Below are 23,794 nucleotides of genomic sequence, written 5' to 3'. Positions count from 1 at the left end.
TGGTATATTTGAAGTTGGTGGGATGGCTGGCTAGGATAGAACAGGGCTTTCAGTACGGAGCTGACTTTCTCTCAAAATAAGGCAGGCACCTACAATCTTAGGCTTTCAACTCTTTTCACTTGGGCGTTCACACCTTAGTATTAGTATTGCTAATTTCCCTTCATGACCAGAACTGGAATCATGTGAAATTTGTTTCGCACTGTTTTTAACGGTACACTAATAGGTGGTATTCAACAAAAAATTATTTAGAACAGTCCCACAGAAATTAACTTTGTGTGCAATTTCCCCTATATACACATTTTTGCAAAGCGATTTCCCATAATATAATGAAATTTTGTATGTTATTTTCAGTAACATATGCACATTTTACCCTAGTATATGCATTTTTGTACTCATTACTGGTCTGGAGAAATGCACTGCAAAATTCAGGGAAGAGCAAATTTCAGAAAGGATGGCCGAGTCTCAGTTCTCGTATTGTTTGGGAAAGTGCGAATTAGGGAGGTTGGCCTTTAAATGCGAACCAAGTTCCTCTCCCTCTCCATCCTTGCACACCCAGGCAGCTCACTTCAGCACTCACCCCCACTGCAGATTGTGACCGAGTCAAACCAGCAGATGGAGTCCGTGTCCGGACTGGAACTATGAGGCCAATGGATCGTGTGCCCAGCGTAGCGCAGAGTTCGAGCACCGACGTTCACACTGTAGGTGGGCCAGAGGCGGTTGCCCTTCCCATTTGTGTCCAGTATGATATAGGGGAGCACGGCATCTCCGTATTCATCAGCTGACACTGGCTGGCTGAAGCCTTCCAGCTCAAAGTCTTTGGCATGCTCTGCAATGGTGGAGCCCATCACCCACTTGCCGGACTTCCGAGTATTCTCCACTGCCTTGGCCAGGAAGTAGATGGAGTTAAAGATAGTACCAAACAGGGGGTGTGCCTTTAAAGAGAAGCAAACAAGAGTTAGGACCAGGTTCTTAAATTCTGCAACCTAAATAAATGATGCTACAATGATACATTTTCTTGATTCCCCTCATTTGTTTTGCTCGCCTTACAAGAGTGAAGGCACTACTGTGCCCTGTGCTGTCCTACTTTGTTCATTGCTCTGCAATACTGCCACATTATTGCTGTCCAGAAGGGCTATAGCGCAACGAAAGCAGAACAACAACAAAAAGCAGAACATTAGGGGTACCAAAAGTTGTGGGATTTCAGCAGGAAGTTACAGGATATGAGCTGATAAGAAAAGGAGTTGTATGAATGACCACCCCAAAACATTTGCAGGTGCAAACAGTTCTGAAAGTGGGATCATGTAGGGCTGCTCCAGTAGCTTCATGACCACAAATCAGCATGAACATGCAACAGAATGATGTCTGGAAGGACCAAAATAGTTTTGTGGGCGCTGAATTCTGTGCTGCATTATTGTTATTACTTACAGTGGTACCTCAGGTTAAGTACTTAATTCGTTCCGGAGGTCCGTTCTTAACCTGAAACTGTTCTTAACCTGAAGCACCACTTTAGCTAATGGGGCCTCCTGCTGCCGCCGCACCGCCGGAGCACGATTTCTGTTCTCATCCTGAAGCAAAGTTCTTAACCCGAAGGTACTATTTCTGGGTTAGCGGAGTCTGTAACCTGAAGCATATGTAACCTGAAGCGTATGTAACCCAAGGTACCACTGTACTTACTTAAAAGGTAAAGGGACCCCTGACCATTAGGTCCAGTCGTGACTGACTCTGGGGTTGCACGCTCATCTCGCGCTATAGGCCGAAGGAGCTGGCGTTTGTCCGCAGACAGCTTCTGGGTCATGTGGCCAGCATGACTAAGCCGCTTCTGGTGAACCAGAGCAGCACACGGAAACTCCGTTTACCTTCCTGCTGGAGTGGTCCCTATTTATCTACTTGCACTTTGATGTGCTTTCGAACTGCTAGGTTGGCAGGAGCAGGGACCGAGCAACGGGAGCTCACCCCGTCGCGGGGATTCGAACCACCGACCTTCGGCAAGATCAGCAAGTCCTAGGCTCTGTGGTTTAACCCACAGCGCCACCCGCTTACTTACTTACTTACTTAAAATTATAGACTGCCCTCTCATGTCAAATATCAGGGCAACGTGCAACCAGATTTACAAAGGGGGTAAAATACTCTTTAAAACAATGCAGAATCATCGTAAAAATGTCTGGCTCATCTTAAAGGTTTAAACTGCAAAATAGGGTGGTTCGTAAAAAACTTTTTTTAAAAAAATGCCTGCTCCAAAGGTCTTATCTTAGTACACTAGGAATTATATAGCTATATCTGAATTTTCATGCATATCAGTTAATATCTTGAACCTCCTTCATGAAAATAGCTGTTTACTTGCCCATTTTCCTATGTCGTGAAGGCTGAAATTTCAGTTCAGTGGAGCAGGGTCAAGATATTAACTGATATGCTTGAAAGTTCAGATATAGCTATATAATCCCTAGTGAGTTAAAAAGAAGACCTTTGGAGAAGGCATTTTTTTAAAAAAAGGTTTTTTATGAACAGCCCTGCTGCAGAGTATGCACACAAAAAAGTATCCAAGAGCCATCAGAAGGTCAGAAGTGAGGATGCATGCCAAACTGCTGCTGGAAGAGTATTCCGCAGCAGTGCTAAAATGCCCTTCATTCAGGCAGATCTAAAAATGAATGCAGTTGTGAGCACACAGCGCTCTGGACGGCATAGGGAACCTCCTAAATCTGAGCCTCTCCTGCACCTCAAACAGCAATCATCATCATCATCATCATCATTTATTATTTATACCCCGCCCATCTGGCTGGGTTTCCCCAGCCACTCTGGGCGGCTTTCAACCGAATATTAAAATACAACAATCTATTAAACATTAAAAGCTTCCCTAAACAGGGCTGCCTTCAGATGTCTTCTAAAAGTCTGGTAGTTGTTTTTCTCTTTGACATCTGGTGGGAGGGCGTTCCACAGGGTGGGTGCCACTACCGAGAAGGCCCTCTGCCTGGTTCCCTGTAACTTGGCTTCTCACAGGGAGGGAACCGTCAGAAGGCCCTCGGCACTGGACCTCAGTGTCCGGGCAGAACAATGAGGGTCAGTGGCGTAGCGTGGGGGGTGCAGGGGGGCCGGCCGCACCGGGCGCAACATCTGGGGGGGCGCTCGCACTCACAGCTCTCTGCCCCCTGCTAAAATCCATGGGTTAGGGGGCGCAAATTACTTGCCTTGCCCTGGGTGCTGACAACCCACGCTACGCCACTGATGACGGTGGAGACGCTCCTTCAGGTCTACTGGACCGAGGCCCTGCTGGGGCCATCCCTTGTACCTGCCCACCACCACCCACTGCCTCTTTCCTCAGATGCACCTTGTCAGCATCCAGGTGACCAGGGATTTCCCTCTTCTCCTGAGCCTCCCTGAAAGTCTGCCGGAAGGACTGCTCCGGGGAGTCGATGGTGATGGTGAGCACCGCGTCGTAGGCCATGCGGAGTTTGAGGCTGTCATCCAGCACAGGGTAGGACTCCTTCTGGTAGGGCATGCTGTAAGTCAGGGCGTCGTAGGGGATGAAAACGTAGGTCCCATCTGTCATACGCAGGTCCTCGGCCTTCTCCAGCAGGAGGCGCTGTTCCTCCCCACCCAGCAGGGCAGAGTGCATGCACATGACGATCACTGGATAGGAAAGGAATGAGGAGGAAGAAATGGGCAGGGTAGACAGTCGGAAGAAGAAGAAGAGGAGTTTGGATTTGATATCCCGCCTTTCACTCCCCTTCAGGAGTCTCAAAGCGGCTAACATTCTCCTTTCCCTTCCTCCCCCACAACAAACACTCTGTGAGGTGAGTGGGGCTGAGAGACTTCAAAGAAGTGTGACTGGCCCAAGGTCACCCAGCAGCTGCATGTGGAGGAGTGGAGACTCGAACCCAGTTCCCCAGATTACGAGACTACCGCTCTTAACCAGGGTTAGGCCAGGCAAGGGTCAGCCAACCTTTTCAGCAGGGGGCCGGTCCACTGTCCCTCAGACCTTGTGGGGGGCCAGACTATGTTTGGGGGGGGTGAACAAATTCCTATGCCCCACAAATAACCCAGAGATGCATTTTAAATAAAAGCACACATGTAAAAACACGCTGATTCCCGGACCGTCTGCGGGCCAGATTTAGAATGCGATTGGGCCGGATCCGGCCCCCGGGTCTTAGTTTGCCTACCTATGGGTTAGGGATTAGGAGGAAAATCAGTGTAAGGTCCAGAGCTCACCAAGGGACCGCAGTGAGATGAAGAGCTCTGTGTATGTGCAGACTGACCTTCTGCAAAATGGACTGCCTCTACTAATATGAGCCAGCCCAGACCCTGCATTTATCCCCTCTCCATGCGCCCTCTCCAAAGGAGATGCAGAGGGCGGCAACATGAGAACAGGTCCTTTCTGTGGTGGCTCCCCACTTATGGAATGCCCTCCCCAGGAAGGGAAGCCTGGCACCATCACTGGCTATTCTTAGGCACCAGGCAGGAATGTTTCCCTTCTGTCAGTTTGGGGGCCCTTTACGCTGGAAAGTTTTAGATATTGCGACCTCCCTTAGGATGTCGGTAGGATGTGTTAGACTGTCTTTGATGTATATGAATGCGTTTAGCTTTTATTTTGCTATAGCTTTGGAGCAGTTTTTATTTTTGCTTTGGGTTCCTTTTTGCCAAAAAAAGTGACCATTTTAAGTACAATTATAATAATATTAAGGGATGCGGGTGGTGCTGTGGGTTAAACCACAGAGCCTAGGACTTGCCGATCAGAAGGTCGGTGGTTCGAATCCCCGTGACGGGGTGAGCTCCCGTTGCTCGGTCCCTGCTCCTGCCAACCTAGCAGTTCGAAAACATGTCAAAGTCCAAGTAGATGAATCGGTACCGCTCCGGCGGGAAGGTAAACGGTGTTTCTGTGCGCTGCTCTGGTTCGCCAGAAGCGGCTTTTTCATGCTGGCCACATGACCCAAAAGCTCTACGCTGGCTCCCTCAGCCAATAAAGCAAGATGGGTGCCACAACCCCAGAGTTGGCCACCACTTGACCTAATGGTCAGGGGTCCCTTTACTTTTACTTTTATAATAATATTAATATGCTAAAGCCATGTCTATAACATACATTTAATGCACGTTGCTTTCCCAAAGATCCTGGGAGATATACTGTGAATTTTTAAACTTTTTTATGTTTAAAACTATTGTAAGTTTTTCTTGATTTTATCTTTTGGTAAAGCGCTTTGAGGTGTGTGTGTTTCTAAACAACCAAGTAGTGTATAAAATTTATGAAATAAGTATCTTACACCTCACATACCTACTAGTTCCAGGACTCTTCATAGCAGTGATATCTGACCACCATCCCTGCACAGCAACAGCAACAGCAGCCTTTGACTTCCAGATGTTTTGGGCTACAAACCATGACCCGCCCCAGCCAGTACAGATGTTGTCCAAAACATCGGGATGACACAAGGTTGGGGAAGGTTGCTTTGGAGCAGTGCTTTGGGACTACAGTTCCCATCATTGCTAGCTAGCAGGACCAGTGGTCAGGGATGATGGGAACTGTAGTCCCAAAAACAGCCGGAGACCCAAGTTTGGGGAAGGTGGCTTTAGAACCACAAGCAGTCTTACCATTCCTTCTCAGGCAGCTGATTTTTTAAGGGGGCAGGTACCATTAGAGAGGGTCAGCATATCGGATCAGTTTGGATAAAGGGAGGTTTAGACATTTTTAAAAATAATAACGTAGTTTATGTTTACTAGGTGTGCAATTTGGTTTTGACTACAATGCACAGGAGGGGAGGTTGACACTTTCCCTCCCCAGCCATGATATTGATGGAAATAATGTGCTTATCACCACACTACTTAATTGGTGCTACTTAACTGTACAACTAATGGCAGAGGGGCCGTATGGTAATTTTAGACTCCAGACATAATGGTCTTATGGAACACCCTTCTTTAGGTGGTCCATTCCTGTCCATTCCTCCGAAGTGGGGCCATGGACATCTGCCCTAAAATCCTGCCCTGGCTAAGGGAAAGTTTCCTTTTCAAAGTTTATTTTCAATGGGGTTGCTGCTGGGGGATAGGAATGGGGAGAAATTTGATTCAGTTCACATAGGGTTGCCATATTTCAAACAGTGAAAATCTGGTCAGGAAAAAACGTTGTTGAGTTTTTGGGGGGTAAAGTTGTTGAGTGGGGTTGGGGGGGGCAAAGCAGTATTCCATATATAGAGAGATTCCGAATGTATGGCAAGCCTAAAGGTAAAGGTAAAGGGACCCTGACCGTTAGGTCCAGTCATGACCGACTCTGGGGTTGCGGTGCTCATCTTGCTTTACTGGCCAAGGGAGCCGGGTCATGTGGCCAGCATGACTAAGCCACTTCTGGTGAATCAGAGCAGCGCACGGAAACACCGTTTACCTTCCCGCCGGAGTGGTACCTATTTATCTACTTGCACTTTGACGGGCTTTCAAACTGCTAAGTTGGCAGGATCAGGAACCGAGCAACCGGAGCTCACCTTGTTGCGGGGATCTGAACTGCCAACCTTCTGATCAGCAAGCCCTAGGCTCTGTGGTTTAGACCACAGCACCACCCACATCCCATGGCAACCCTAGTTCACATTTAAAGTCAAATTTACACAATTCGCGCTTTGCGAAACAATGCGCAACAAAGAGACATCCTTCAAAATTTGCATTTCTCCAAAGTCCATTCTCCAGTCAATAAATGTGTACAACAGTGCATTGCATTAGGGTCAACTGTGCATATATCAGTGAAGATAGTGTACAAGAGCATTGTATTAGGGGGAAAGTCTTGCAAAATGTGTATATTGTTACAGGCGCGCCAGTTTCTGCCCAATATGAGGGGCGGGCGCATGCGTGCAACATCACATGTTGGGAGGGTGCCCGACGCGACTCGTCACATACTCTGAAAGGCCCAGCAGAGCCAGCCATGACTGCAGCTAGGCCCAGTGTAGCCTAGTTGCAGCTACGGGAGGGCCTGATGGAGCCCATTGTGACTGTGGCTCCTCTTGCACGCTCTCACACACACCTCTGAATCCTCCTATTGCACCTCTTCCCCAGATACGCCTTCTTCCAAAGTAAGCTTCCAGTGAGTGGAGAAATCAATTAGCAGCAGCTCCTCAGCTCCAGCCAGCTCACCTTTCTCTGACATGTTGCCTTCCCCCTTGCCTTCAGCTGCCCACCCACATTCTGGATCTCTTCAGCTGCCCCTTCCATCTGGGTGCCTTGCAGCTGGGCTCCTGGGTCACTTTCAACCCCCTGTGGCATCTCATTTGGCAGGGCCCTCACCTCGCATGGAGTCACACTTTCCTGTCCAGGGAACCTTCTCACCCAAGCTACTCTTATTCTATCAAACTGCTCACTTTGTCACTGCTCTATTCTCTCAAGCCACTCGAGGGCTGTTGCTATTCCTCCATCCATCTCTACTCAGGCACGCCTCGCTCACAGGCCCTCCTCCAGGAAACAGGAATCCCACATCTGACACCACTGTTGCGCGCCACCCCAATCTCTCAGTGGTGTGAGGTTCCAGTCGCTTACCCATGGTTCATGTTTCCTTGTGGAGCGAAGCATAGCAGAAACTGTGGTGTCTTTATGATATGTGATTTATTTATACACATATACCCTGAGCCCACCCTGGAGGGGTTCATAGCATTGACACCCCAAAATAGCCTTGCTTCTCCCACAGCCGCTGCCTTGGATTCAAACAGAAATCAAGCATTGCTCAGACTCTCTCTCTCCAGCTTGCTGCTTTGCTTCTAAGCTCACACCACTCCCAGCTCCCTGCCTTTGTCCTTCTAACTAGCCATGAGTTAGGGGAAGGGGCCCAACCCTTTTGCTGTCTTGATCATATCGCCTTCCTTTGCTTACTTAATGGACCATCACTCAGGCTATCATTTCCACAGGATGCCGGCCTAGCTTATATTTTAACACACGCGGGATTCAGGGGTTAAAAGAGTCTCAGCATACAGCCGACACACACGCACCCGGCAAATTCAGATGTTGGGTACGTCACCATTATCCAGTGTGGACCAGTTCATGGAGGGCAATCGTAGGGTGTTACAAACTATATCTGGAAAGTTCCTGAGGGTCATTAGAAGTCTCTGCTAGACAGAGATAAGGAAGTACTGTAGGTGTTGTGCCATCTTCCCCTTCAAAAATGTTCTGTATGTGTTTTCAACCTAAATGTCCTGGTTCACCTGCTTTTATACAGAGACAGAAAGCACTAAAGTCACATTCTTACTTCATCTTGATAAGCAATATTTTCTTAACCTCCATTGTGCATCTGGGTTGAACCACAATTTATCATGACGCAACAGCTTGGAAGCTTTTCTTGGCAAATGCTTTTGTGTTGTGATCCTGCATATCTCTTGTACCATCAGGCTACTTCTTAAAAGTATGGGTCAGGCTGTCATACGTACGTGATTGCACCTTATAGAACAGTTGCTGCTCATTTAAAGTGACTACGTGAACTGACCTTATCCACACTGACTAAGAACCTCAGCAGAACCTAGAAGTTTTCTAACAATTATCCCCCAAATATCAGACCCTTTGAGAGTCGTGCAAGCACATGTGGCCCCAACCCAGCCATACCTCGTACATCATAGGCCCTCTGTACCCGGCGGAGGGCATCCCGTGCCCCATTCGGTTCGTCCTCCATGGTGGTCACGACAGTGACAGGGAGGCCAAAGTTGCGCAACGACTCAGCCAGACCTTGCCCTACTTCCACCCAGAGGTCCTGACCGGAGCTGATCACCGCAACGTGGGCCCAGCGGAAGTACTTGAGCACGGTGTAGAGGACGGCGGAGGCCTGGGGCAGTGGCCGGGAAAAGGTGCCGAAACGTTCCACCTCGGCATCGTCAGTCAGGCAAGACCAGGAGAAGACGGGCTTGTTCCAAGCTCTGCCCAGCAGCCCAGCTGCCTCGCAGGTGGCTGGGTTGACCGGGCCCACGAAGCCAGAGGCATAGCGCTCCGAGTTGACAAAGCTAACCATGGCCTGAGACGACTTGCAGTCTTCGTTGAGGAGGACATAGTCAAACCAGTAGCCCTGGTTCAGAGTAGGGTCCTTGTTGATGCGGGCAACGGCCAGCTTGGCCGCTGCGTCAGGGTAGGCCCTGGCGTAGATGGAGTCGCAGGTCCAAGGGCCCATCACACCCACCTTGAAGGTTGACGGCAGGACACGGCAGGGCAAAGAGAGGAACAAGAGCCAGAAGAGGAGGGTTTGCCGGCGGGGGCCCTTGTAGCAGGCCCACCTGGGGTGGTTGGAAAGGCGGAGCAGGAATCTGTGGAAGCCAAGCCAGGCTAGGATCATGGTGTCGCAGAGCCCGGGAATGGCGCAACGGTGGGGGAAGGGGGAAGGGAGGGGAAGAAGAGGGAGAAGGCACAGCTCACAAATCCTTTAGTTCCTCAGGGGCCAGGGCCAGAAGTCTTTTGTCGGAGTGGGTCCATTTGCCGCCATCAACTTGGTTAAGATTCACCGCACACAGTCAAGAGAAATCACCCTGGAATAGAGGGAAAAAAAATCACACTATGCTGGGAAAAGGATGCTTGAGGCCCTGCGCATAGCTGTGGGGATCAGTGGGCATTGCCACAAACAACCCCGTTCATGTCCTGTGTTTGTTTTTAATCTCATTTCTTTAAAAAAGGGGGGGGGTTTAAGACTGGGTAGCGTTACGCAGCCCGCAGAAAGTTGGGTAAACAGCATGCGGACAAACACCTCTCCACTTTGGGCAGCCATCTTGTTAGCGAAGGCCAGCTTGTTGCCCGTAGCAACTACCTCACCATCTTCACAGGTGTAAAATGAACAAAAAGCACCACTCCAGGTTAGCTACTGCTGAGCCATATTTGTTGCCCAGCTTTTAGGGCTTGTGGTGCTTACAAATATAATTTGCTTCGCATTTCTTTTGGGCAAGGCAAACAATCCCATAGTGTAACTGGGGCGGTTGGGGGCAGATATCACCACACTTCCCACAGAGAGAGAGAGGTCATGACAGGAGAGGCAGCCAGCTGCTTTGGCCAAGTCCACCCTATTCTACCAGCCTTGGGCGGTATTATCCAAATTACTGTTCTGCTCATGCTCCAGCACCTCAACGAAGCTGCCCCATCCCTCAAATCCTAATCTTGCAGCTGAACTAAAACAGGATTAGCCTTTTGGCCCCAGCTGCCTCTTCGTATTAGGTGTGAATCGGTGCGATGGCGCTCACGTGCCCACAAGTGCTCAGCAGGTCACCTCTACCAACTCCTTTTACCCTTTACTATGAATAATGTTGCAAGGTGTGTTTGTGTGTGTGGAGTTATAGAGGGGGAAAGAGCTATCAGGTCTTAATTTTACACCCTTTGGAGAAAAACTGGAAATGTGAGGGAAAGCTGGAAAACCACAAGCATGGGTTGTGTTTTCTTTTAACTCAATGATGGCATGTAAGGTCTGTTTCAATGTGTTATTTGAAACCAACAGGCATAATGATATTTGTTACTGATGGTCAAGAACATAGATCTGCTTTACTGAAAAAAAATATTGTCTTTGCCACACCTTTAACACTTATTGGAATTTTTACACTGGCTCATTCTTGCATTTTCCCAAACATAATAATTTTCTGGGTGAATAGCATTCCCCCACCCCAATCTATGTACTAGATTTACGCTCACTGTGGCCCATGCTATTTTTTAATTTATTTATAGTATGCAATGGCTTCTATGTGGCTGGTTAGAAACCAGCTTTCTCCAGCTGATAAGTGTTGTGTAGCAACATTAGCAAGTTCCAAAATCCCAAATACCAGAATTTGAGGTGGGGCAAGGACTTAATTATAAGACATGCTGGACATTTTACAGAGCTCCGATGCCTATATATATATATATTTTTAAATTAAAGATTGCATAGATTAAAACGGAATTAATCTTTCAAAATGTGAGTTTGCAAAAATATTTGGTGGGAGGGGCACATATTTAAAACATCCACAAAAATATGCTTCTATGCTATTCTCATTATCCCACTGGGAAGAGCTTTTGCATTATGCAACACAAGACAAGTCTACCTATTTTCATCTGACAAAGGTCAAGCGACTTGCCTTTCCACACCTGTGGATCTATTAAAAACTGAGTGCAAAGCTGGTGACCTACATTTACGATTCGGTGGAACGTTGTGAAATTCAGCAAGGCACAGCTCCTAATGAAGAAACCACATGAATGTTTCTCTGGCTGAATCCCACTGAATGAAGATGCCCGTATTTGCTTTTGACACAGATGAGTTTTCCACGCAAGACTAGAGTGGGTCCCAATCAGGCCTATTCTGGTCTCAAATCCGGGTCCTGAAATAGGCTGTGAAAATTACACCTTATTGTCTAGACGCTGCCTGCTTCTTCTGCCCCCTATCTCCCTCTACTCCATAGGTTGGATGGACAGCAACGACCATAATCCCTGACCACTAGTCATGCTAGCTGAGACAGAGGGGAGTCATCTGGAGGGTCATAGCCTAACCATGCCTGCTCTGGTCTCTCTTTCACACACACCATTTCAGAGGGTAAATCTTTCCCACCCCCTGCAACACAACGACAAACATCACCTGTACATCTGCATCTTTGATGCATCTTTTATAGATACAAGGGTTAACTACACTGTTTCATGGAGGGTAAGGCTATCGGTGGCTACTAGCAATGACCACTGTGATGTATCTTACCTGCCTACAGAGTGTCTCACCAGAGTGGTGCATGCTCTGGTTATCTCCCGCTTGGACTACTGCAATGCACTCTACGTGGGGCTACCTTTGAAGGTGACCCGGAAACTACAACTAATCCAGAATGGTGACTGGGAGCGGCCGCCGAGACCACATAACACTGATCCTGAAAGACCTACACTGGCTCCCAGGACGTTTCCGAGCACAATTCAAAGTGTTGGTGTTGACCTTGAAAGCTCTAAATGGCCTCAGTCCGGTATACCCGAAGGAGCATCTCTAGCCCCATCGTTCTGCCTGGACACTGAGGTTCAGCTCCAAGCAGTGGCATAGCGTGGGTTGTCAGCACCCGGGGCAAGGCAAGTAATTTGACCCCCTAACTCGTGGATTTACGCCCCCTAACCCTAACCCCCAGATGTTGTGCCCGGTGTGGCCGGCCCCCCTGCACCCCCCACGCTACGCCACTGGCTCCGAGGGCCTCCTGGTGGTTCCCTCACTGCAAGAAGCAAAGTTACAGGGAACCAGGCAGAGGGCCTTCTCAGTGGTGGCTCCTGCTCTGTGGAACGCCCTCCCACCAGATGTCAAAGAGATAAAAAAACTACCAGACTTTTTGAAGACATCTGAAGGCAGCCCTGTTTAGGGAAGCTTTTAATGTTTAAAAGGCTATTGTATTTTAATATTCTGTTGGAAGTGGCCCAGAGTGGCTGGGGAAACCCAGCCAGATGGGTGCTGTATAAATAAATAAATAAATAATAATAATAATGCCTCCATCCCTGATGAAAAATAGCAGCCCCTACCCATAAAGAGAGAGAGTTTCCAGACAGCCTTGAGCTCTGGCAACTCTTGCTTTAGAAAACAAATACGGAGAACACGAATGCTCATCATCCCTAGATGGATGCGAAGGGGACCACGCAGCTCCAGAGAGCCCCACAACTTCATGGGGCCTATAGGACAAAACTAACCAACCCCCTTTTTTGCCCTCCACAGGAAATGCACCTCATTCAATTTCCTTTGGGGTTTACTCATCGGATGAGAAGGGGGTGCAGGCCTGACTGATCCTATTTGGCTCAGGGGAAGAATGCGTCACCGCCAGCACCACACAAACACAACCTTGGGTCATGCTGGCCGATGAACCCGCAATCATAGATATGAATATATGTATTAGTTTTGTACCAGTTATTTTTATTGTTTCTGTAGCATGTGCTTTGGCTAGCTTTGTTTTGGGATCATTCATGCAATTTGCTGTGCAGTAACTTTTGCACAACATAATTATTTTATTTTATCTATTACTCACTCACAACCCAGAATTATGCATGGCTTTCTGAGACAGGCATGCCCAAGGACCAATCAGGAAGCAGGTGCTTTAAGGCCCGGCCTCCGTGTTCTGAGGAGATTTCCAACCCCCCAAAAATATATTTTATTAATTTTCCACAAATTTTGCGCATATAATTTCAATGCATAATAAACATTTATTTTGTTTTTTTAATTAAACAAAAACAAAAACTGAGGAGATAATTTTGACAAGGAGACCTGTTTTAATTCCTTCGCGCTCTCAAAGAAGCGTTGTCCACAAGCTGCCTGACTAAAGCTGCTAACAAGGGCTTTGCTGGACCTTCAACAGCAAAGAGAAAATCAATTTTTACACAGCTTTGAAGCAGGGATAGTGTAAAAAACAACAACCCCAAAACTGGCATGCCACACTCTCTCCTGTTTCATAAAAGTCCCCCCTCTGATTCTCCTGGCACATTACACCTGTCGTTTTGTACAAAGCGGTGTCCTGAAAAAGATTAGGAGAAATAAGTCTTCTTATAGTAGAAACCTGAAACTATTTAAATCGCCTCTTATAAGTCAGGCCCTTTGTCTGTGGAGAAGAGGATTCTTCCTCTCCTTTACGAGGGAGAATTGCATTTGTGTTGACAGGAAAATGGTGGCCAGAGGAACAGGGACAACGTCAAACACAGCTTCAAAACACAAACCGCAATGGATAAATTAGTCATATTTAAACCAACTGGGGCTGGGGAGATTTTGAGTGACTAGAAAAATTCTAAACAAAATAAAAAAAATCCTTCCAGTAGCACCTTAAAGACCAACTTAGTTCTAGGTATGAGCTTTCGTGTGAATGCACACTTCTTCAGATACATGCACACGAAAGCTCATACCTAGAACTAACTTAGTTGGTCTTTAAGGTGCTACTGGAAGGAATTTTTTTATTTTGTTTTGACTATGACAGACCAACACGGCTACCTATCTGTAACTAGAAAAATTCTAGTCAGGGCCGGCCTGCTCATGAGGCAGCCTGAAGCGGCTGCCTCAGGCGGCAGAATCACATGGGGCGGCACCCCTGCTCCCGCTCCAAGGGCCATGGCGGCAGCTTCTCCTGGCAAGATCTCTTAAGATTCCTGAGAGATCTTGCCAGAAGCCGCAGCAGGAGAAGTAGGGGCACAGCACCACAGATGGGGGTCCTGCTTCCGGGGGTCAGTCCTGTCCCCCTCACTGGCCATGATGGCTTTGCTGCCAGCAGTCGTTGGTCAGGGGGCATAGACAGTGTCGACCTCTGATAAGCCCGAGTGCCCCAGTTAACTGGCTAGCAAGTTTTAAAATATATAGGGGTGTGTTGTTATTTTTAACATAAGCACTTGTAAAAGCTGCAACTGCCATCTTAGAGGAGGATGGAGGCCTTCCGCCTTCTCTCTCACACATGAGGAAATAGGTCCTCTAAGATGCAACACCTTAAAAAACAAAGAAAGGGCGGGTCTTGTTTCAAAACGGTTGTTTCCTCAAATGCAAATGAATTAATTGAGCCAATTAAAGTATCTTTTGATCAGCTGGCAGCCCTAAAGACATAAAAAAAAAAACCCAAATCCAAACTGCACAATAATAAATAATAATAATTTTTTATTTATACCCTGCCCTTCCCGGTTCAGAAAACCGGGTTCAGGGCGGCTAACAACAAATTTAAAGCACTTAATTGATGCAACAAAAAGCAGCATAAAATAAAGTATAAAACGTGATTAACATTTGTGCCACATCAGTGCCACATCAGCTTGAACATTGAAGTCCGTGCATCTGTAGATTATTAGGGCTACGTTTTCTAATTCCATCTGAGGCACATAGGAAAATGAGAACAGATCAGATTAGACATTATTATCCTGTGCTTACAATAAACCCCTCGGGGGTCCGCTGGTTATGCTCTACTGATGCGGCAAATTACTGGAAGTCCCTTAACTTGGCAGGTTAAAGGTGGCGGCTCTGACATGACCTATGGGGGAAAGGCATGTTTCATGCACAAGCCAGTCCACACATGAATCTCTTGGAAAGCGATGCCAAATGACGGTTTGCTTGTATGACTCAGCCACCGCACCTGAAATCACCACAGATATATCACCCGGTGTCAACTCAGACCATAACACTTGCCCCGGGAGACAGATCACACATTTGACTGAGAGGCGTCGAGTGGATGAACAAATGAAGGGGGAAATTTCATTACTAGATTATTCAATTGCAGTCTGTGGCTTTATTAGGATCTATTTTTCAGGCCTTGAATCACAGTCGGCTTGCTTAAGCAACGGGGTGTTTTGTAACTGGTTGGCAGAAACGAAGTTGGTAACTAAGGGTCTGCCTTTGCTATACTTAAGATATATACATTGCTTAAGGTCTTGCGCCTGGAAACAGACAACAGGAAACACCTTAAACCACAAAGAAACAGACTAAGAATATTGTGAGTGGACAGGATTGGAAAATTCCCCACACGTGCTCTATCCCTAAATTTATGAAGTAATGCAGTTAGTCTCTGGATTGCTATATATCTGCAATCCATATGTAAGCTCAAGTTTGCCAAAATCTTTTGACTGGCTAAAAGTAGAGTTGCCAAAAAGTTGCTGAGCTTTTTCTAGGAAATACAAACAGACATTTTGCTGATTTCTGCCGGTTAAATCCCGGACACTTGACAACCCTACTAAAAGCCATCGCATGTGTCCTGATGGATGGCTATAGGTATTTTATTAACCCCTGAGCGCATGATGCAATCTTTCCTTGGCCCTCCAAGGGCACGCATGTACTCTATAGACTCACTCAAGACTTCTCTGATTGGCATTTCCTATTTGGGACCTCCATCAGTGGACCCCGGGGCTAAATTTCACTCTCCAAAAATGGTGTCTTCGGGAGGGAAAGGAGAATACTGTGACTTGGGGGGTGGACATGGGGCAGTTCACAATACCTAATGTTAACCAAGGAATGACAAGAGACAACAGATTAAAAATTTAGGGAAGCTTTTAATGTTTGATGCATTACGGTATTTTAATATTTTGTTGGAAGCCGCCCAAAGTGGCTGGGGAAGCCCAGCCAGATGGGCGGGTATAAATAAAAAAATATTATATTATTATTATTATTATTATTATTATTATTATTATACAGCAAAGGAGACCTAAGGAGGCTAGTACACTGGTCTTCAACTGGTGGGTGGCGGTCTGATCTGAGGTGGGTGGCAACAGCAGTACTACCACATACAAATATATGGTGAAAAGTGAAGAAATAGGTCCCCAAAGGCAATTGTGGGTCCAATGACTGAAAATGCTGAAGACTTCTGGGCTAGTGGGAAGCAGACTTGGGCAACTGAATGAGAATCACTCCATGCATGCAAGCCCCACATGCCTTCTCCATGGGGAAATGACCAAAGCTCTGGAGAAAAGCTTGCGTGAAGTTGCACCAAACAGGAGGTAGGAGAGAGGGAAATGGCCGGCAGATCTTTCCACCACCGGCTGCCCTGTAACTCCTCCAAGAGGTTGTGCACTCAGGTACACAACACACGTGGAGGAAATTAAGTAGGGTGGACATACAGTAAGTGGCTTAGCCATAAATTGCCCCAAGACATTGTGAAGTGTCTTTGCCTAGAGAGGGAGATCTTCTGAGCCCCCACTGGAGATGGGACTGTTTTCACATAATCTTTTTGTTATGGGCCTTAATATTCAAAATGCATTAGTAGCATAGTGTTTATAGTCAAAAGCTATATCACAAGATGAGAAATCAACTTTCCTACTTTCTCCAAGACCCTTTGTAGATGAGAAATATCTCCCTCTCAAACACACACACACACACACATACACAGACAGCAGCTATTGTGATAATACCTGTTTGTTGCACCAATGTTGTGGGTAGCTATGGGATGGTACCTATGACATCATAGCAACAAGAACAAGAAGTTCCACTTCTCCTAAGCACACTATCCAGAAGAATCTAAGAGATCATGCCCTTTTACTTAATCTTCAAAAGGCAGAATGGAGGGATGCCCTCAGCACTACACAACACTCTCCCCCCCCCCCCAATTTCTATCAAGAATGAACAACTAGCTACACACATATGCAATTTTTTTTGGGGGGGTGATGTCTATCATATGTAGTGTACAGATATTTATCAGATAGTATAGTGCTACTTGGCTTTCCCAATTATGTTGTTGTTGTTGTTGTTGTTGTTGTTGTTGTTGTTAACCCGCCCTTCCCCTAAGGTCCCAGGGTAGGATATATTTAAAACACAGTATTAAAAACATGTTTAGAATCTACTTTTTAAATAGACGTTATCTGAAAGGGCCAAAGAGGGGTCAAATCCAAATCTAGCCATGATTGTTTTCTAATGCAATTCTCTGGCACATGCCAGGATATTAACCATCCTGGACCCTGTGATCAGGAGATGATGCTTTGTTTGTGGTGCCACCACTGGGGGTTGCCCTGACAGCACTGGCACACGACAGAGCCTTCTTGGTGGGGGTTCCCTGCTTGCAGAATGCCCTTCCTCGTGAGGTGTGCCCACCTCCCTCATTATTGACTTTCAGGAGAAATCTAAAAACACCCGTTTACTCATGCATTTGACGCCTGAAATATTCTGTTCCTGGCAATGCTGAAATCAGTGGCTGAGAGGATTTGATTGTGGTCAGAATGTTTTTAATGAATTTGTTTTTCTGATGATGTGTTTGCCTCCATGGGCTGCTTTGGGTAGAAGGGTGAGATATTAATTGAATGAATGAATGAATGAATGAATGAATGAATGAATGATGTGGCAGAGTCCCTTTTGAACTCCACACATGTATTCACCATTTTGAGAGATAGGCATTGATAGCCATCAACGCTCTTCCAGCATATTATCAGCTACACCAACTGGACATGAGTAGGACCAGAAATACCTCCCCCCCGACACACACACACACACACAAACACACACACAAACTCCGAAACATATTAACAGAGGAGGACCTCCTGAATTTGCTTCTGCTTCCCTGAGAGAGAGAGATCTCCACAACTCAGGCCATTTACGTACATGCAGAAGAGAATCAAATGCTAATAATCCCACACCTTTTTTTAAAAAAAAAAAAACACCACTCCCACTTGCAGAGCTATTATGACTATACAAGGATTTTAGCCTTGCCTGCAGTGGGGCATGCTGTTTTCCTGTATTCAGAGGGGTGTGGATTTGTAGGAGAGTCCTGACATCATCATCATCATCATCATCCATTTATTTATACCATGCCCTCCCCAGCCAGAGCAGGGTTCAGGGCGGCTAACACCAGTAAAATCACAATAAAAACATAATGGGGGGGGGGACCAATTTAAAATACGGGTTAAAATACAATTTAAAATGCAGCCTCATTTTAATAGTAGCCCATAGTTCAAAACCATAAGGGGAGGGAAACATAAGGGTCAGACTGAGTCCAAACCAAAGGCCTGCGGAAGAGCTCTGTCTTGCAGGCCATGCGGAAAGATGTCAAGTCCCGCAGGGCCCTAGTCTCTTGTGACAGAGCTTTCCACCAAGTTGGGGCCAGTACTGAAAAGGCCCTGGCCCTAGTTGAGACCAATCTCATCACCTTGTGACTTGGGACCTCCAAAGTGTTGTCATTTGTGGACCTTAAGGTCCTCCGCGGGGCATACCACATAGAGAACTCCCCACCAGCTGCCTGAAGTGGTGGAGTCTGGGAATAGCTTTGCCACTCGATCCTGATGACTGTTTTAAGTGCAGAGAATGTCCTGTGCAAAATAATTGTCATTATTATATACAATGATTTTTTTTCTGGCCTCCCTTGCAAGGAATGCACACCTACATAAGGGAGTGTGGGAGGAACAGGATAGGAAAGGACCGCAATCCTGAATAAATTGGCAGCAGTCGCATGAACGAAAGGTAAAGAGTCACAGTGCATGTCTGCTACACACAGGCAGAAGTGCAGGGAACAGCACCGTCCCACAGAAGTGCATTTAGCATCTTAGCTGCATAGCTTTCAGTGTGCGCTGAAAATGCACACCTCTTTATCCTGGTCTTTGGCGGTTTAGGTATTTTGCATTGCGGGACCACCTCTTTCGTTGCATTTATACTGCCCTATTGCATTTGGAATAGGGACACGGGTGGCGCTGTGGGTTAAACCACAGAGCCTAGGACTTGCCGATCAGAAGGTCGGCAGTTTGAATCCCTGCGACAGGGTGAGCTCCCATTGCTCGGTCCCTGCTCCTGCCAACCTAGCAGTTCGAAAGCACGTCAAAGTGCAAGTAGATAAATAGGTACCACTCTGGCGGGAAGGTAAACAGTGTTTCTGTGCCCTGCTCTGGTTCGCCAGAAGCGGCTTAGTCATGCTGGCCACATGACCTGGAAGCTGTACGCCGGCTCCCTCGGCCAATAAAGCAAGATGAGCGCCGCAACCCCAGAGTCGGTCACAACTGGACCTAATGGTCAGGGGTCCCTTTACCTTTACCTATTGCATTTGGAACTGTTTACATGTTTGTTTGTTTGTTTGTTTGTTTGTTTGTTTGTAACATAGAATCATCTAATTTTAAAGTTGGAACAGATCCCAAGGGGTATCTAGTCAAACTTCCTACAATGCAGGAATCTCAACATGCGTTCCCCTATCCAAAAATAGTGTTACAGTTGTATATTAGATTCTTGTAATCTGTCCTGGTGCCTTACGCTGAAGAACAGGTAAGAAAATCTAATCAATAAATGAAATACTGCACAAAAAGAACAACAGAAAGATGGCAGACAACAACCTTCAGACTGAAACAGACAAATCACACAAACACACACACACCCCAATTTTAAATCAAGCCTATAATATTATAATTTTATGCTCAGACAGAAACTACAAAACAAAAGGAAGGGGAACTATTTCTTTTAGTTGGTCCATCTCACATTTGGGGTTGACTTCCGCTGGATCTAGCTTAATGGTCCCTCTTCGCCAGGCACCACCTCCCTTCTAAACCACCTCTGATCCACATTCTAAGTGTGCTAGATAAATGGGGATACTTTCAGGGAGTTTTAATCCTCACCTCTGAGACCTTGTTTTACCCAGACCATTATACTGGTCATGTCCAAACAGCTCCTCCCTTCTCTGCAAGAACCTCCCCTGCCCCATTGCACTTTGCTGCGGCTTCACTGCGCAGCGTGAAATGGGTACAATTTCAGTTCCCTGTCCTCCAAACAGATAATAGCAGAGATCAAGATCTGTAGCAGAGGCATTCCTACACTCGGAGAATTAAAATGCCCATGACTTTTACAGCATTTGAGACTAGATCGTCACCACCAATATCGCAGGCACAGAAAACCCATGGAGAAATTGACTCCTGCCAATGCATAATGAAGTTTCCCATCCATCCCCTTTTCTGCACTATGCAGGGAACACAAATCTTAATAGTTGCATTTACCTTTTTGCTTATTTGACAACATGTCAAGCTGCACCCTATCCCACCCTGGGTAACTTCCTCTGATGAAGCCCCAGGCTGCCCAGAGCCAGGAGATCCCAGTGAGCAGACAGAGTCCAACTCTGGCAATGATCAGAAGACCTTTGCGTCCAGAGAGAGACCGGACCCCCGAAACATGTCTCTAAAGGTTTCCAAAGAAGGACTTTTGAGGTAGGTCCCTAACTCTTCTGGAGCAGAAGAACCATCTCTCAATTTGAGAGCAAAGACATTCAGGCTAGCTAGCAAAGGAGTGTGTGCCTAAGAGCCCAAAATAGAGCTACTCATGAGTAAAGGTTCTTGGGGAGAGAGTTCCCCACCTCACCCCCCAAAAAAGTGACAGAAAAGTGCACTGGAAAGTGTGAGGTAACAGCCACTAGCTGACAAGGACTTGTAACCTAGGTGTCGCAAACCTCAGGATGAATGTTCAGGAGGCATTGTATAACCTCTGCCCATGTTTTCTGTGTGAACATCATCAGCGTGAATGTTCAAGCATGGAAGCTCTCTCCTGTTGTTGTTGTTGTTGTTGTTTAGTCGTTTAGTCGTGTCCGACTCTTCGTGACCCCCTGGACCAGAGCACGCCAGGCCCTCCTGTCTTCCACTGCCTCCCGCAGTTTGGTCATACTCATGCTGGTAGCTTCGAGAACACTGTCCCACCATCTCGCCCTGTCGTCCCCTTCTCCTTGTGCCCTCCATCTTTCCCAACATCAGGGTCTTTTCCAGGGAGTCTTCTCTTCTCATGAGGTGGCCAAAGTATTGGAGCCTCAGCTTCAGGATCTGTCCTTCCAGTGAGCACTCAGGGCTGATTTCCTTCAGAATGGAGAGGTTGGATCTTCTTGCAATCCATGGGACTCTCCAGAGTCTTCTCCAGCACCAGAATTCAAAAGCATCCATTCTTTGGCGATCAGCCTTCTTTATGGTCCAGCTTTCACTTCCATACATCAGCTCTGTCCTAAATTCTGCTTTTCAGATTCCACTTACTCCACTTACTCAATGAATTCCTGACCCCCGTCTGTCATTGACCCAGGCACGGCGGGGTTTAACTTGCCCTCTCTGCCCAAGTTTTGACCCAGTTGGAGCAGAACACTTGTGAACTTGCTCTCTCTCACACACAAAGAGAGAGGTGTACGTATATACCAAGTTCTGAAATACAGGAGCATTTCAAGTTTAAAAGACGCAGCGTGCGACATCTGAACATGAGAGCATTCTTTCTGGGTTACAGGAATTATTTCCAAAATAAATATTTCAATCATACTTTGATAAGTTACAACACACTATTGCGCTGTGAATCTCTCGCACATGTCTTCACCTGTCAGCTATGTTGGAGAGAATGCGTTTGGGAATAAGAAGCATGCCAGAGACATTCCCTTGCCCCACTCTCTGCCCCTCCTGTGATATGTGTTGTGCCTGATCCTGAGGCCTTCTGCCAGATCTCTTCCTCCGCTTCACGATCCGAGACCAGGGAAGTTAGGCAATTGTAGACTCTGGAATTAATGGTCTTGTTGGGGGTGCATTTTGCAGGCATATCTGCCTTGGTAGCTCACTCCGTAGAGCATGAGACTCTTAATCTCAAGGTGGTGGGTTTGAGCCCCACATTGGGCCAAAGTTTCCTGCATTGTAGGGGGTTGGACTAGATAACCCTCACGGTCCCTTCCAGCTCTACAATTCCATGATTCTATGATCTGCACCGAAATCCCACTCTGGTGGTACCACAGGGAAAACAGATTCAACGGCAGGCAGGAATTCCCCCGACACACACTAAACAGGACAAGTAAAACTTTCACTGTCTCTCAAAGGTTCTGGCTGAATGAATGAATTATTTGGTATAGAAACACGTAACAGCAACAGGATCCCCTCTTGCTTCTCTCCCTACAGCAGTTGGCTTCTTCCTCTTAAAAGCTTTAGCAAAAACTCACTGCTGGTGTCGGGAATAGTGAGCGGCAGAGCTGATGTTTGGAGGGTTATCAGAGAAGGAGGTTTGCCTCTGAACACGCACTGCTGGGAAAGTGGGGAAAGGCCTGTTCCCCTCAGGTCCTGCTGGCAGCCTTCTTAGGAATCATCTCGCTGGTCACTGTGAGAAGGGGATGGTGAAGTGGATGGGCCTCTGGCCTGATCCAGTGGGGTTCTGAGCATGCTAATGGAATGCATCAAGTTTATAATCAAATTAAGGGCACTGGTAATAAAACCCTGCTTTAGCGCCAGCCAGACATGAATCAATCCTACAAGATCCAAGACAATCCCAATTATTAAGAGCACAGAGGCTGGTCAAATACAGAGAAGTCAGAAGTCAAAATGGCCAATGTGATGACTGGATGATGTATCTGGGGTGCTTTTGAGTGGAAGAAGGCATTTAACATGAAATTAGGGGGTGGACAAGTCTCTCAATTTTGTTTCTCTCTGTTTCTCGTTTTCGAGTCTTCAGTACACATCTCCACATGTTTGCAGGATTATTATTTTTAAGTCCCCACGAAAATTCAACAGTGTCTCTCCTAATACACATCTTCTTGTAAGCAATTCCTGCCCCCCCAAATATCGTGAATTCTTATAACCAATTTCCTTTAACATGGCGCATTTCTGTATGCTATTTGCAGCAACACGTGCATGATTATGAACTTTTCCTCCTAAGACACACCTCTTTTTGGTTGGGGGGAAAAAGGCATCGCAATATTCAGAGAAGTGTCAATTCCAAAGGATAGCTGTGCAGTGGTTTGCATATTGTTGCATATTTCTTCCCCAGCCCTACAAGGAACCGAAAGATGCAGAAAGACTTGATAAAAAGATGGAGGGTTGATGAAGTGGGGCATTCAAGATGGAGGAGAGATTAAGTCATGTGGCTGAGAGGGACGGAGCAAAGTGAGGGGCACAGGGATATAGAAGAGAACGATCACGGCTTTGATGAAAGGAGAAATCAGATTATTTTGATGGCTATCAGCAGTGTAACGATTGCAGGAATGGGAAGAATCACAGCAAAAGAATTATGTTAAGGGACAGAGGACTAGAAGATTTCAACAGCATGGACTGGAATGGGAGACAAGGGAAACTAGAAGGAATGACTTGAGATGTTCAAATATATAAAAGGATGTCACATAGAGGAGGGAGAAAGGTTGTTTCCTGCTGCTCCAGAGAAGCGGACACGGAGCAATGGATCCAAACTACAGGAAAGAAGATTCCACCTAAACATTAGGAAGAACTTCCTGACAGTAAGAGCTGTTTGACAGTTGAATTTGCTGCCCAGGAGTGTGGTGGAGTCTCCTTCTTTGGAGGTCTTTAAGCAGAGGCTTGACAACCATATGTCAGGAGTGCTCTGATGGGGTTTCCTGCTTGGCAGGGGGTTGGACTCCATGGCCCTTGTGGTCTCTTCCAACTCTAGGATTCTATGATCTCCAGCAGAAAACTCAACCGCCTCTCTCCTGTTGCCTCCACCTACTCTAAAAACCTGTTCCTTAACTATAAGAACTAAAGGGAGGCC

General features: G+C 46.7%; 1 protein-coding gene across 4 annotated transcripts in view; it reads right to left on the bottom strand.

Moving 5' to 3' along the window:
• GUCY2D (guanylate cyclase 2D, retinal) overlaps window positions 1-23,385 on the bottom strand; it is a 50,035-nt gene extending 26,650 nt beyond the window's left edge. For 2 of the 4 annotated variants that reach the window (XM_083706566.1, XM_083706569.1), the window contains exons 1-4: window positions 20,293-23,385; window positions 8,548-9,455; window positions 3,323-3,624; window positions 578-932 (exon numbers count right to left, since the gene is read on the bottom strand). In XM_083706566.1, the coding sequence (XP_083562692.1) occupies window positions 578-932; window positions 3,323-3,624; window positions 8,548-9,265 (1,375 nt within the window). In that variant the 5' untranslated portion in view covers window positions 9,266-9,455; window positions 20,293-23,385. The other 2 variants (XM_083706568.1, XM_083706567.1) reach the window with 2 other exon arrangements.
• Between the last annotated feature and the right edge of the window lie 409 nt (window positions 23,386-23,794).

This window comes from Podarcis gaigeae, assembly GCF_964106915.1.
Source record: "Podarcis gaigeae genome assembly, chromosome: 13".
NCBI classification, from domain to species: Eukaryota; Metazoa; Chordata; class Lepidosauria; order Squamata; family Lacertidae; genus Podarcis; species Podarcis gaigeae.
This window is presented reverse-complemented; position numbering and strand designations above follow the sequence as displayed.